The sequence below is a fragment of the Rutilus rutilus genome, assembly GCF_951802725.1.
Source record: "Rutilus rutilus genome assembly, chromosome: 8".
In the NCBI taxonomy this organism is placed as follows: Eukaryota; Metazoa; Chordata; class Actinopteri; order Cypriniformes; family Leuciscidae; genus Rutilus; species Rutilus rutilus.
In genome coordinates, this window is record NC_140222.1 from 12,319,464 (window position 1) to 12,334,250 (window position 14,787).

The following is a 14,787-nucleotide window of genomic DNA, read 5'->3' on the forward strand; positions in this document are numbered from 1 at the left end:
AAAACACACACTAAATATGTGCCAATAAGACTTTTGTCTAATGGATGTCATCGCCTAGTGTTTTTTCTTCAAAATTATGTGAAAATCACCCTGCCTAATCCTTCACATAACACAATACATTGATTTGAATTTTGCAAAGCACTTTCTGTTTGGAAAGGCAATATTCGAGTGGGCGTCAACGATCATGCATATTTAGTGGTTCACACCTGAGGACCGCATACTTAATGAGCCATTCATTCAGGTGAGTCACTGAGCCACAAGAATGCAAGAGCAACAGTTGGAAGTATCTCAATTCTTTTTTATTTTTCCACATATTGTGCTTGCAAATTGGCCTATAATATCCAAGGAAAACATGTCTAGTAATTGTGCAGTTAATTCTCATACTGTATTTTCAGTTTTGGAATATTTATCCTCTCCCCAAATTTGTCACTAATAAAACACAATAAAAATTATTTAAAGAAAAGGCTTATATTTACCTTTTAATAGTTTGTTTACATCTACCTTGTAAATATTTCAATAAACAACAATTCAAGTGTAATCTTTCTTTGTAAAAACTAAAGTATACATTTTATCATACATATTTCAAAGTTAAGGATTTGATTGATTATTTGATTATTTTTGACAAAAAATTGGCAAATAAAAGCTTATTTGAGGTGGCAGATATTTTACAGTAAAAATGTATCTATCCAAAACTAATCAACGAAATGTTGTCTTTCATATGTCTGTAACATAGGTCTTTCATTTTTATTATAAGGAATATAAATGTTAATTTGCAGTTTAATACGTTGCTTATACAAATATATATATGTGCAATGCATACACACACACATATATATGTGTATATATTTATACACAAAAATAAATTGTATTTATATTTTTTATATACATTTTGAAGCGCGCGTCCGAGTGAAGACTGCGCGAGCCTAAAACAAACACAGTATCCGCGTCTGACTCGCGGGAATCCACGGCGCAAACCTGTGAGGGGCTGTGTTTTCTCGAGCCCCATATCAGCTCGAGAAAACACAAGTTTATTCAGATCATTACTTGTTTACACCGTCTCGCAGCGCTGTGAGGAATAATAATAAGGGAAAATGTCCCTCAAAAGGTAGATGTAAACAAACTATTAAAAGGTAAATATATTTTTTTTTGTGTTTTATTAGTAACAAATTTGGGGAGAGGATAAATATTCCAAAACTGAAAATACAGTATGAGAATTAACTGCACAATTACTAGACATGTTTACCTTGGATATTATACAATTTGCAAGCACAATTTGTGGAGACAAAGCTGGGGAACAATAGTCTGTTTGAGGAGGGGGAGAAGGAAAAAGAAGGGGAAGAAGGGGAAGAAGGAAAAAGAGGGAAAAGAGAAGGAAAAATGAGAAAAATTGAAGAAAAAAATTAAAGGAAAGGGAAAAGGTAAACCGACCCTTCACACTGCTGTGTGATTCTTGGTAGATTGGTATTCATATTTTATAGAAAATTGCCTTTTTATATATTTCATGGGCAAAATCACTGACGTGAACGACGTCGGTTCGAGTCCCACCTCGGACAAGGTTGAAATCACCCAATATCTTTTCTAATCTTTTCTTAATGAATGAACACATATGAATAAATTTCATGTGCTTTTATGCCTTAACACTTATTTTATAAAAAACGTATTTCTCATTGTATGGATACATGTTAAAATGTATTTATTATATGAATATGTGGTTTATTGAAATGTATTATTTATTTTATCATTTCACCATTGAATATAATAAATCTTTTTTAAATTACTCTCTTTTCTAACTGAACTATATTTATTTTTTGAGTAAATTAATAAACGGAGCATTGACATCACGCTGACATTATGGATAAATCAGAGGTAAAGATAAATCAAGTAAATTGTAAATTAATAAGCACTTATATATATAACAATTTTTATTTTAACCAAAAAAACAAACAGGTAGTGAACCACACACAAAACATTAAATTATAATGAACAATTATATCAATGAACCACACACAAAACATTAAATTATAATGAACAATTATATCAATCTATAGAACTATATATCTATCATGCTCAAGATCACTTATTTTTTTTTATCTGGTCAAGCCACTGTTCCTTGCTTAAAGTCTCAGTGTTTGGGCAGTAAATGGTGCCTTTGTATTGGCTATGACCAGTTGCTGCTATTCTGAACTGGCCACATTTCTTGCAGGTGTTTGCCTCAACTCTCCTATTGTACGCACGTGGCTGACGTGTATGGAGAGTTGCAGAGGGTGGAGGAGCACTGCTGGCCTGGGGAGTTAAAAAAGGGTTTGCTGTGGGCGTAGGGACAACATACACAGTGAAAGCAGGGTTTGATTGAGACACACAGGTAGCAGAAGAGCTGAGCCCAGTTGTAGGAACCTGGACTGGTCCCATAAGGCCTTGAGGCATAGGAAGCATATTTTATTTCAAAGCATAGGCCTTGAGGCATATTTTATTTTATTTTTATTTTTATTACAAAATATACACACAGTAAGCATGGCACAGATACAAATGAATTGAATAATTAAATATTAAATATAAAACACAAATATAAAATAAATAAATAAATAAACCAAATAAAAAAGTACTAAAGGTAGAAGATTCTGGTCAACTGGTAAAAAATATACAAAAGACAAAATCAACACTCCTTACATGGCTCACAAAACTGCAATATACAGTATGTTATTTCTGTTATGTTAATTATTTTTGAAATGCCAGACCTGTTATGTGGGATTAATATTGAACAGTTTATTTCTTATCTGCCCTCTTCCTCCGCATCTCCTCCATCCACTGGTCAAGTGTAATACCAGCATTTTGGGGACAGTATATGTACCCATAATACTGGCTGTGGCCACTTTCTTTGTTGCGGGGCTGTTGGCACTGACTGCATTTATTTTTATCAACTTTCCGATTGTAAGTCCTCCGGGCAGGTGGTGGTGAGGAAAGGGGGCCAGCAGGAGTAATCCGTTTGGATGCATAGGCTTGTGGGGTTGAAAACACATACACAAGAGGGTCACTGGCAGGGCTGGGGCTGGAGACAGTAGGCAAAGGGGCAGGGGTAGGTGGAGATGTCTGCTGAGGGAACAATTGCCTCTGAGCTGGCAACCTTGGGCAGACAGACTGCAGAGAATCTGTGCGTTGGGCCGGAGCTGCAGACTTCCTCTTGACCACTGCTTGTCCTGCTGTACTTTGAGGCAAGTGGTACTGATGTTGAGGGCCAGGCTGTGGTGGTGCAGCAGTGGGGCGTACCTGCACTGGTGGGAGAGGTACGGGAGCAACAGGAATGTAGGCAGGCAAGTTGACCCCTTGCAGCAGAATATTACATTCCTGCCTCTTCAGTCGCTTGTTGTGCCACTGAATGAGAGTTGTTTGATTAACATCAAACAACTGCAGAGTAGAGCTCTGCATGACTGCACCATTACCCAGGACCAGCTGTCTGATCTTGCTATAGTCTCTGAGAATTAGAGTCCATCTAGTCAGTGCATATTTACCCTGTTTTTTTGGACTTTTATGGATGTCACAGAGTTTTACAAAAATGCACTCTACCAGACGACAACAGTCTGGCCACTGGGCAGGGGAACCTGTCGATCCTAGGACGCAACGTGTCATGCTCTCCACACCTGGCGTAAATTCAGGTTTGAGCACCTGAAGCGTCCGGTTGCCAGGCGCGGCTGGTAGCGTGCAGAGTACGTCACACGCTGCTGGTCATACGGTAGAAGGTTCTGCCACAGAGCTATGATGGTACTGGCCTGCTGGGAGTTAAGTGTTTGTCCAGTTTCATTCCTCAGTCCCACCAAGTACTCTGCCAGGCTGTCCACTCTGTCCATCCCTGGGATACTGCGCTCATCAACAGCCTGGTAAATATATGAATATATACAAATAAAATAACAACATCACAGGCAGAAAAATAACACATCTTACACACTGTTTACATGTCACAAAAAACCTACCAGCTCTTGCTGTGGTGCTGCTGGAGTCATGGCAGGTGTCCCAGAGGGACTTGTAGTTGTAGTAGTGGGAAGAGAGGCTGGGACGATGGGAAAGTACGGAGGAGCAGAGGCTAGGCTGGTGGGGACAGCTGTTGGGCCAAAGGGTGCAGTGGTGTCCTCATTTGAAACCTGTTAAATGTAATAATAAAAATAAATAATAATAATCAAATAAGTATCAAAATAATACAATTACAAACAAGACAATAACGCCACTGATACAACATGTCTCAAAACACTTGCCAGTTGTTGTGGGGCTGCAGGGGTGATGGGTGATGGCAGTGAAGAGGAGGGACTAGCAGCAGCAGAGCCGGTACAAGCATTCACAATCTGCAAAATGTAATACTCTTTTAAAAACACATTATTATAAAATGGATTTTAATTAGAGCATTATGCTTTTATTCATTTATGTATTCTTCAGATTTCTATTCATTGTCTTACATCTCTGTCTATTTCATGATTGCATTGTGTATTTTTTTGTGATTTGAAAATGTTTTGTAAAAGTGATATACAAATACATTTTCTAATTATTATTATACAATAATGATTATTATTATTATTATTATTATTACACATCAATAATAATAAATATCACAATACAATAAAAGTCTAAATTATCAGTACACGGTATGATAAAAACAAAATGTGACAGGCATAATTACCAGTCGTTGCTCAAGTGCAACAGATGCAGGCCCTGAAGGTCCAGTAGGTCCAGAAGTAGCCTGGAGAGAGGTGGGAGTTGGAATGACGGCTGAGCTGGTGGTGGCAGGTGATGGACCAGAGGATGGGTCCAGTAGCCCAACGGTTGGGTCCAAACCAGCATCTTCAAAGCCCTCATCTTCCAACTCTTCCTCTGTGCCTACATCTTCCAGCATCTGCTCAGTCTCCTCTGAGTCAGGTTGGACATCCTGCAAGGCCCTCCCTGTCTGGCGGTATAGGTAATCTATACCTATTAGCTCCCCTGGGACAGACAAGAAGGAAAATTTACTTTTCATAAAATTCATAAAAAGGTAATTCTATTTTATAGAAAATAGCCTCATGATGGAAAGCTTAAACTAACCAGTGTAAACCGCAGGTGGCTGAAAAGAGGGGACAAGTTTCCTTCCAAGCACCTTGACACTGTAGTTGTTAACACATTGAACAAGGTCGCCTGAGTAGCTGAGCAGTGATGGAGGCTTGACTGCCAGGGATGCAGCTTCACGGTCCTGATTCCATCTGTTAAGGCCTTCCAGGAGGTACAGCTGGAAATTCAGGCTGTTGGCACTGGTTCCTTAAGACAGTACAAATATGAGCAATATTGTTAGGTTAACTTGTTGTATTTGGTTCATTGACAGACATTAACTGTGTCAGTGTTCCCAGGATAATAACAATAATTATAATGATAACAATAACAATACTACTGCTACTACTACTACTACTAATAATAAAATGTTTAACTCCAAATACATTTACATTTACATTTATTCATTTAGCTGACGCTTATATCCGAAGCGACTTACAATTGCTATATATGTCAGAGGTCGCACGCCTCTGGAGCAACTAGGGATTAAGTGTCTTGCTCAGGGACACATTGGTGTCTCACAGTGGATTCGAACCCGGGTCTCTCACACCAAAGGCATGTGTCTTATCCATTGCGCCACCACCACCCACAAATATGTACTCATCTTGCTGATGAATAAAAAATGATTCCTACTGACCTGGAATGAACCTGTTCAGATGTAAGTGGAAGGATTCAAGTGATGTGGACCCTCTCGCACATCTGTAGTTTGGCAAGACAATGCCCCCCTTTGTAGTGGTGCCAGTTACAGTGTACAGAAGGACACCTGGTTCATCTTGAATGCACTTCACGTGCTTCTTCTGGGTTTGCCAGATGTGCTGCATCCTCTCGTGGTCCAAGAGAGGGACACCAAGAAGGTCTCTGCCCTTTACCCCCATGAGCTCATTGAGAAGCAGTTCAATCATTTTGATAGTCTGCGGCTTCCCTCTTGTCCGCCTCCTGCAGTGCAACCCCAGTTCCTCCTTGGTTATCTGCTGGTCCACTAATTTTTCAGTGATCCCAGGAACACCTTCTCCTTTCAGCTGTTCCCTCTTAGCTTGACACAGCAAGGCAACATCTCCACTGTCCCACTCAAAAATGCAGCTTGACAGTCTGGACATGAAGATGGGGTACAGAGGATGTGCATCCTTTGTACACCCAGATGCCAGTCGCCGCATGTAGTGGTATATGTCAAGCTTTACAACCAGGTCTGGCCACCCACCAAATCTTTGTTTGAGTTTTGTCTGTCCAGTGCCCTCCCGACAACATTCACAATCCACATAGAGAAGCCGAGGAGGAGCCACACCAGCATTGCTGTACCTGCGGATGAGATCAGCAGCCATGGTGTCAAGAGCAGGACCCTCCTGAGCAGTCAGGACACTGATGAGGATTTGGCCCACCTCATTGCTCACAGATGTAAGCCACAAGGCGGTCCCCTTGGCAAAGCCTGATAGCTTCTTGGTGATCTGTGATAACACAAAAGACAATGAGTGCCTAAAGCCCAAATAAACTTTTTATTTTATATGTAAAACACTGAAATAATACTGTTTTTTACACAAAGCAATAATTAAAATTTTCACAGGTCTTTAATGCTAATGTTGTATTTTAGACTTTTGTTTGTAAGGTGTGATTCTACAGTAGTAAGAGTAAAAAATATTGACCTTTTTTGTGGAATCCATTTTTAATATATTGCCAAAGGTTGAAGTTATGCTGGCTTTGATGTGATCCAGTCTGCTTAAGATGTCTCGGCCATAAACAGCCAGCATCCACCTGTGAGAAGGAATAGCCACTGGCTTCGGAGGGTCGTGGACAGGGAGCAGGCTTGGCTGGGCAACAAAGTCTGAGCATGTGCCAAGGTAGCGACAAACACGCTTCAGCCACTCCTCGCTGTGATTTTCCCTCACCTGCCTGACCAAGCGGCTGGGGCTATTACCCAAGGTCCTCTCCCTCAGAAAACGGATCACACGCATGTCACAAGCGTATCTGTATTAAGAAACAAAGTGAAAAAATGGCAAACATTAAAACAAGCTAATTTCTAATGTGTTTGAATGACAAACATTTGTGACACAGGCTAAATAATTTCAGTATACTCACCTTCGTGTCAGGATCAGTCGGAACTCCATTCTGTGTGCCAAATCCAGCTGGTCCAAGATGGTCTTGCTACTGGAAATGTAACTCGTCTTACAACCAGTGGCACTGCACCAGAGGGTCTCCGTGATCATCAGGTAGTACCTATCGACATCCAAAACCTGGCGGGCTCTCTTGTGGGCTCCATAACCTGTGAGCTGTTTTCCACACACAGGACAGCACAGCCTGACCTTCCAAAGGTGGTATGGCATCCACAAGAGAAGCCGGTGTGTAAAAAAATGCTCTGGAGTGGGGGCCTGATGATAAATAAGCGCTGGCTCTGGTGGATCATACCACAGCTTAAGGTCAGTGCGCAGCCGGTGGTTCCTCCACAGAGCAGATGAAATCCACTTCTGATCCTGAGGTGGTATGGTCCCTATCAGCTTTGCAGGCAGCCAGCCAGGCTCTGAACCAGGAGCAGTCTCCATCTCAGCAGTGGGGTGAGCTGAGCGACCAACCACAGATGGAGCAGCAGAGTTGACAAAAAAAGGGGTGGCAGTGGCAGATCCAGAGGGTGCAGTGGCAAGAGGAGCAGAGGAGGTACCAGTGAAGGAGGCGGCAGCTGACACTTCCTTTAAAAATAAAAAGGGCAAATAATGAAGGATGATTATTTGAAGTGAAGTGTCATTGTGAAGAAAACCACTTAAATTAAGAGTTTCTCACAGCTCTAGCAGCTACCGATGTTATCGAAGATGTGGTTGTGGACACAGGAGAGGGAGGAATAGACAGAGGAGAGACAGTCTGAATGAACATCCTGGAACTGCAGGCAGGCGATGGTGTCCTCCTTGTCATGGCACTTGTGACAGTGATGGACATGGCAGAAGAGTCGGAAGTGCAACTGATGGGCTGAGAGAATATAACCACGATTTTATTGTATGATTGTAAAATCAAATTCAAACTGTCATTCTCTTTACAATACCTTGGTTGCATGCTTCCTGCCCAAATCTAAGTTTGGCTTTAAAGCGGCACCGTGGGACCCACCGAACCGTGGCTTTATAAACTGAAAAAATGTTTTTTAAAAAGTCATCTTAAGTGGAGCCTTGTAAATTAAAATGCATATATTTGAATATGCTAAAAATGTAAATATCAGTATCAGTAAATACTCATTACTTACTGATGCCATAGTCAAAGTTGGCTTGCGGGTTGTGAGAGCAGGTGTTGCCATCTGCCCAAATGTTGCCGTGAGAGCAGGTGTTGCCATCTGCCCAGATGTTGCCGTGAGAGCAGGTGTTGCCATCTGCCCAGGTGTTGCCGTGAGAGCAGGTGTTGCCGTGAGAGCAGGTGTTGCCGTGAGAGCAGGTGTTGCCGTGAGAGCAGGTGTTGCCATCTGCCCAGATGTTGCCGTGAGAGCAGGTGTTGCCGTGAGAGCAGGTGTTGCCATCTGCCCAGATGTTGCCGTTAGACCAGGTGTTGCCGTGAGAGCAGGTGTTGCCATCTGCCCAGGTGTTGCCGTGAGAGCAGGTGTTGCCGTCTGACCCGCTGTAGCGACAGATGATGCAGATGAGGGACCTGGTGTCAGCTACAGGTTAAGAGAAAAGAAAATTTAATTTAATAATAGAGACAACAACACCAACATTTCATACTTTTAGGAAAAGATTGTGGATACCTTTGCTATATGAAATCCACAACTACATGTCTGTGTCCCTCCAAACAAAGGCATTTGTCCCCTAAACTGCACTGGACATTTTCCAATCTGTAATATTGTTTGGCAGTGAATCATAAGAATGTGAAGAATGTGACATAGCTTTATGTTTTATTATTGTACACATAACACTTTATCTAAATTTACCTTCAGATACAGGTCATGCCACTTTTTCTGGCGGGGTGCCGGCCTGTTTCCTGCCTCAGAAGGCCAGACCCCTACAGCAGCAAACCTTTGCAGGCGTGACATCCACTCCTCTTCGCTCATAGCCCTGTGCTTTTTGTGTTTGGATGCCATCTTCTATTACTAGAGTAAATAAAATTTTAACTATTCACTTTAAATTTGTAACTATTCAGTAAATGGTTTAACCATATCAACATGGGTAGTTTAGTTTTAACTAACTACTATAAAACTCCTGTATGTAGATAGCATTAGATGGTACCTCAGTGTATAATTTATTAATACATAGTACCTCAGTGTATAATATATTAATACATAGTACCTCAGTGTATTATATATTTCTGTAATACATATAATATATTAATACATAGTACCTCAGTGTATTATATATTAATACTTATACCATGGGCTGTTTAAATACTCGATTCTGATTGGCTGGAAGGTGTGCAGTAAAACCCTTTAATGCACAGGTAGTTCCAGTCAGTTTGATTACAGTTACAGTTCGAAATGAATCCGCTACTATAAACATTGGTAACCATAGTAACACAGTTACACTTGCAAGCAGAGTGAGAGACACATATGAAAACGTTTATTTAGGTAGGCTAAATGGATGATTTTTGCATATCGTTTAATTTGTATGGTAAATATGGCAATTTTGAGAAATGGGCCCAGGCACAAGACGAAAAAGAAGACTTGTTGAATGACAAAAAGCGGCACAAAGAATTAACAATAAATAAATGACATGATTAGTTCAAATAAAGATTGCCTTGTCACTGTCAGTGTTGCCTGTCATTCATAAATAATTTTAATAAATCCATTAAAGAATCATTAAGTTAGCTATATGCTTAAGCAACGAGGGGACTGTAGCTGCTAGACTTTAAAGAGACGCACACAGGTAACGTTAACTCGCGCACGCATCTCTCTCTCTCTCTCTCTCTCTCTCTCTCTCTCTCTCTCTCTCTCTCTCTCTCTCTCTCTCTGTTCCTTCTCTTTCAGTTCTCTGTCTCTCTCTTTTAATAATGAATTTAAATAAATGTGATGATTCATTCAAATAAAAGCAATCCGATGGCTCTACTTTATTTAAAGTGGACGGAGTGCTAGAACTAACGAGCCGTAACTTAAGAAAATAACCGTCATTTTTACACGTCTGTTAAAAAATTACACTGTGAACATCAGTTACAGCTTTAACTTGTTTTTAACTTGGCAAAAAACCAAGGTATAAGCGGGATAATCCACAGCTAGCCATGCATTAAAGAATTTTAATGCACTTCGTAGAGGCAACCACCCTCCGCTTCGCGTCGGGCGGTTCTTCGCCTCTACGTCGTGCATTAAAATCCTTTAATGCATGGCTAGCTGTGGATTATCCCTTACATAGTACCTCAGTGTATTATATATTAATACATAGTACCTCAGTGTATTATATATTAATACATAGTACCTCAGTGTATAATATATTAATACATAGTAGTAGCAGATATAGAAGTAATTTAATATACAATCATTTTAAGATTATTATCAGTTGGTAAACACAAAATTATCAGTTGGTAAACACAAAGTCTCCTGTTATAACAGGTGCAACACCTGAATACAATACAAAACTCATTAAAGGAGAACTCCGGTCAATTTTAACATTGAGCTCATTTTTTTGTACATTTGGAGTGCTGTCAATACAGAGAACAACGACAAAAATCGGTGTTGCCTACACCGAGTTATTCTATTTTTAAAATTTGCACCCTATTGACTTCAATGGGGCAAGTAGTAAGCCTGCTTTTTAGCCTCTTAACATCCTTTAAGTGTCATTACAAGTGCACAGAAAATGTGAGTGATTCCTTCCGAGTGAACACGGGTGGATCTGACTGCAGTAGATGTTAGAGATATTAATAAAAATGAAGTTAATTCAGCCAGCGCTCATACCTTTGTTTACATCCTGTTTTCGGTGGAAGGCCATAGTAATCGATTGTCGAGTTCACGCGCGTGATCATAGGTAACTAAGCAACAGTGGAGACTCAGACTGTCAGCCCAGCCGATGACGGTGCTGTGTGGTGTTCTGAGAATATCAGATCTGATGGATAGTTCATCCGAATCAGATGTTGAACACACAGAGGATTTTTTTGAACTCGACAATCGATTACTATGGCCTTCCACCGAAAACAGGATGTAAACAAAGGTATGAGCGCTGGCTGAATTAACTTCATTTTTATTAATATTTCTAACATCTACTGCAGTCAGATCCACCCGTGTTCACTCGGAAGGAATCACTCACATTTTCTGTGCACTTGTAATGACACTTAAAGGATGTTAAGAGGCTAAAAAGCAGGATTACTACTTGCCCCATTGAAGTCAATAGGGTGCAAATTTTAAAAATAGAATAACTCGGTGTAGGCAACACCGATTTTTGACGTTGTTCTCTGTATTGACAGCACTCCAAATGTACAAAAAAATGAGCTCAATGTTAAAATTGACCGGAGTTCTCCTTTAATTCATATTAAAATCATTGTCTGTGTTAAAAGTGAACACAATATCAGGTGTTGTACCAACGTTGTACCAATGTAAACCATTCGTTTCTCTCTGTCGAAAATACGTTTCAGCTAATGCTAACGTTACTCCATTCATTCATTCATTCATTCATTCATTCATTCATTCATTCATTCTTAGCTAACGTTAAGTTAGTTAGCAGACTAAACAAAGCAACAACGTCGACGTCTTACCTAACACAATGTACAAGTTTATTTAAGAAAAAACTATTAATTAAATATTAATAGAGAAATCTTACCTCGGTGTCACCGTCAACGTCTTACCTAAAACAATGTAAGTTAACGTAGTTAAAAGTTTATTAAAAAACAACAACAACAATAACTATGAATTAAAGCTAGTTAATTAAATAGAGAAATCTTACTTCGGTGACACCGTCAACGTCTTACCCATAGGTCGTCTTACCTAGTTTATTTTTATTTTTTTAAACTATAAAGCTGGTTAATTAGAGAAATCTTACCTCGGTGTCACCGTCAACGTCTTACCTAAACAATGTAACGTTAAGTTAAAAGTTTATTTAAAAAAAAAAAATATATATTTCCAAAAATAACTCTATAAATAAAAATAGTATTTATTGATTCGCTGTGAGCGATAAGAGGTGGACTTATGCGCATGCTCCGGCAATGATGGAAAGGGCCACGGTGATTGGCTGTCTTAAAATGTAAAAGATGGAAATGCTGAGATCTGATTGGCTGTCGTAAAATGTAAAAGATGGAAATGCTGAGATCTGATGGGCTTTCATAAAATGCAAAAGATGGACATGCAGAGACCTGATTGGCTGTCGTAAAATGTAAAAGATGGAAATGCTGAGATCTGATGGGCTGCAAAAGATGGACATGCAGAGACGTGATTTGTCGAAATAGACAGACGAACGGTCCCCGCGCACCGTGAGTACACGTATTTACTCACGTGAAAACTCGGTGTTTAGTCGGCGTGATCAATTCGCTCTTGAAAATGCTGCCGTTCGTCGTCTGAGCTACAATCTTCCTCTGAGGAAAAGCCAAGGTGAGTTATTCCTCGCTGTCCAGAATCATCTGAAGGGCGTCTTTACCGGAGAAACGAGCCATCCTCTCTAAACGCGATGAACTATCAGTGAATCTGATCTGATGAAACTTCGTGTTTTCAAGGCATTGATCGGGGGGCGGGTGCGAAGCATAGATTACCTAAACTATTTACCATGTGAATAGTGCCGGGGGCGGGGCGGCCTCGGTTCATTATAGAGATAATGAGGCAGAAGGAAAAAACGGTACCTCTCCTTGCTTTCAAACGGATTACATGAGTTGAAAACATTTGTTTTTTATATAATTACTTCATTTAAAAGAAGAGATTTCAAGCTTCATAAAGACATATACCACTTGTCTGTGTGAGAAGTATTCGCTGAGTTATGATTCATTTTCGGACGCGTTTCAGAATGGACTACACGGACAGAGAGAAGGCAGAACTCGCTCCGTGTTTATTTTTCTTAATTTGGCGAAAAGCACCACACTTTGTTTTTATTGTGAGTATACACAAAAATAATACACATTTAACAGAATCGATTGATGTATGAAACTCCTATGGAAAATCAAAGTCAACAGAGTATTTATGAGTTTCTTTTACACTGATAAAAAAAAAGCGAGCTGGTATCGCCGGCGAGACTGCCGACCTCAGGGGGTTAAGTGTAGTAAATGTGCCCACAGCTTTGTGCTCACACCTGCCCACTACCCGCTCTGCCAGACAGGTTGCAAACCTCATAAAGCTCCCAAACACTGGCCGTGTCATAAGTGCAAATCCTGCGTCAGCTCACGAGCACGCGCACCCACTTTCAGACACCATAATCCCCACGCCGCTCTCGCGCCTGGGATATTTGACAGCAGTTCACGCTCCATTTTACGAGATCGAGCTACTAAAATCTGCACAGTCGGCCAGCTCTGTTCTTCTGCCCTCGTGTCCGAGCATCGGCGGCGCGTGCGCCGCCCCATCCTCTCTGATACAGGTTCCCCATCCCGCGCAATGCGGCGATCTGAACCCAGAGACCATTCGACCCCTAGCCATGCATGCAAAAGCATGGGAGGCTATTCAGGGCGCGTCAGAATGGGTGCTCAACACCATAAGACACGGCTATTCGCTCCAATTCGCTCGTCGCCCTCCGCGCTTTCTAGCGCAGACGGAAACGAAAGTGAGTTTGGAAACAGCGCATCTGCTTCAAGCAGAAATAGCGAAGCTGCTGCGAAAAGAGGCCATGGAACAGGTTCATCCTTCCTTGAGCGAGTCAGGCTTTTACAGCCGTTACTTCCTCGTTCCCAAGAAGGACGGAGCATTAAGACCTATTTTAGATCTGAGACATCTGAACAAGGCTCTCATGAGACGGCCGTTCAAGATGATTACAACCAGACAGATCCTTGCGCAGATCCGCCCAGGAGACTGGTTTATCTCTCTCGATCTGAAAGACGCGTATTTCCAGATCCAGATAACCCCCCGTCACAGGCCATTCTTGAGATTCGCCTTCGACGGTCGAGCTTATCAATACACAGTCCTGCCGTTCGGCCTGTCTTTAGCACCCCGTACATTTACGAAATGCATGGACACGGCTCTCGCTCCCCTGAGGAGTCAGGGAATGCGAATTCTGAACTATCTGGACGACTGGCTCGTTATAGCGCAGTCAGAGACAGAACTTGTGTCTCACAGAACAGCGCTTCTCAGCCGTCTGGAAGGTCTGGGTCTAGCGGTCAATTGGACCAAGAGCTCGCTCTCGCCCCGTCAGTCAATTTCCTTTCTCGGAATAGAACTGGACTCGGTGGCGATGACGGCCAGATTGTCGGAGCAGCGCGCGCGCCGCATCCAGCGCCTCGCTGCATCCTTCAAAGAAGGCAATCGGGTTCCCCTGAAAGCATTTCAGCGCATCCTGGGGCATATGGCCTCAGCTGCAGCAGTGCTTCAGCTGGGTTTACTGCGCATGCGCCCGCTTCAACGCTGGCTGAGAGCGCACGTATCCCGTCGAGCCTGGGCGACCGGCGGCTCGCTAATCAGAGTGACTCAGGTCTGTGTCTCAGCCCTGCAGCCCTGGCTAGCAGCCGAATGGTATCACACTGGAGTGACTATGGGAGTGATTTCACACCGGAAAGTTGTCTCAACAGACGCGTCCAACCTAGGTTGGGGAGCGCTCTTCGAAGGCAGACCGGTCTATGGCCGCTGGTCAGACCAGGAGAATCTCCTACACATAAACTGTCTAGAGATGCTCGCGGTCGAGAAAGCGCTCATGCACTTCCTCCCATTCCTCCATGGTCACC

General features: G+C 41.8%; 1 protein-coding gene and 1 long non-coding RNA gene across 2 annotated transcripts; both read right to left on the reverse strand.

Moving 5' to 3' along the window:
- Positions 1 to 4,193: 4,193 nt before the first annotated feature.
- On the reverse strand, positions 4,194 to 7,592 carry LOC311295599 (uncharacterized protein; the record flags this gene model as incomplete). Its single annotated transcript, XM_084417065.1, has 6 exons — positions 4,194 to 4,331; positions 4,664 to 4,962; positions 5,062 to 5,271; positions 5,699 to 6,503; positions 6,699 to 7,020; positions 7,132 to 7,592. 6 exons carry the CDS (start codon positions 7,590 to 7,592, stop codon positions 4,194 to 4,196), a joined length of 2,235 nt encoding a protein of 744 aa, XP_084273191.1.
- A 34-nt stretch (positions 7,593 to 7,626) lies between these two features.
- LOC311295825 lies at positions 7,627 to 8,143 on the reverse strand. The gene is made up of 3 exons (XR_014628395.1): positions 8,084 to 8,143; positions 7,828 to 8,010; positions 7,627 to 7,736 (listed from the first exon to the last, which is right to left on the reverse strand). It is a non-coding gene; the product is annotated as an uncharacterized lncRNA (long non-coding RNA).
- Positions 8,144 to 14,787: the final 6,644 nt, after the last annotated feature.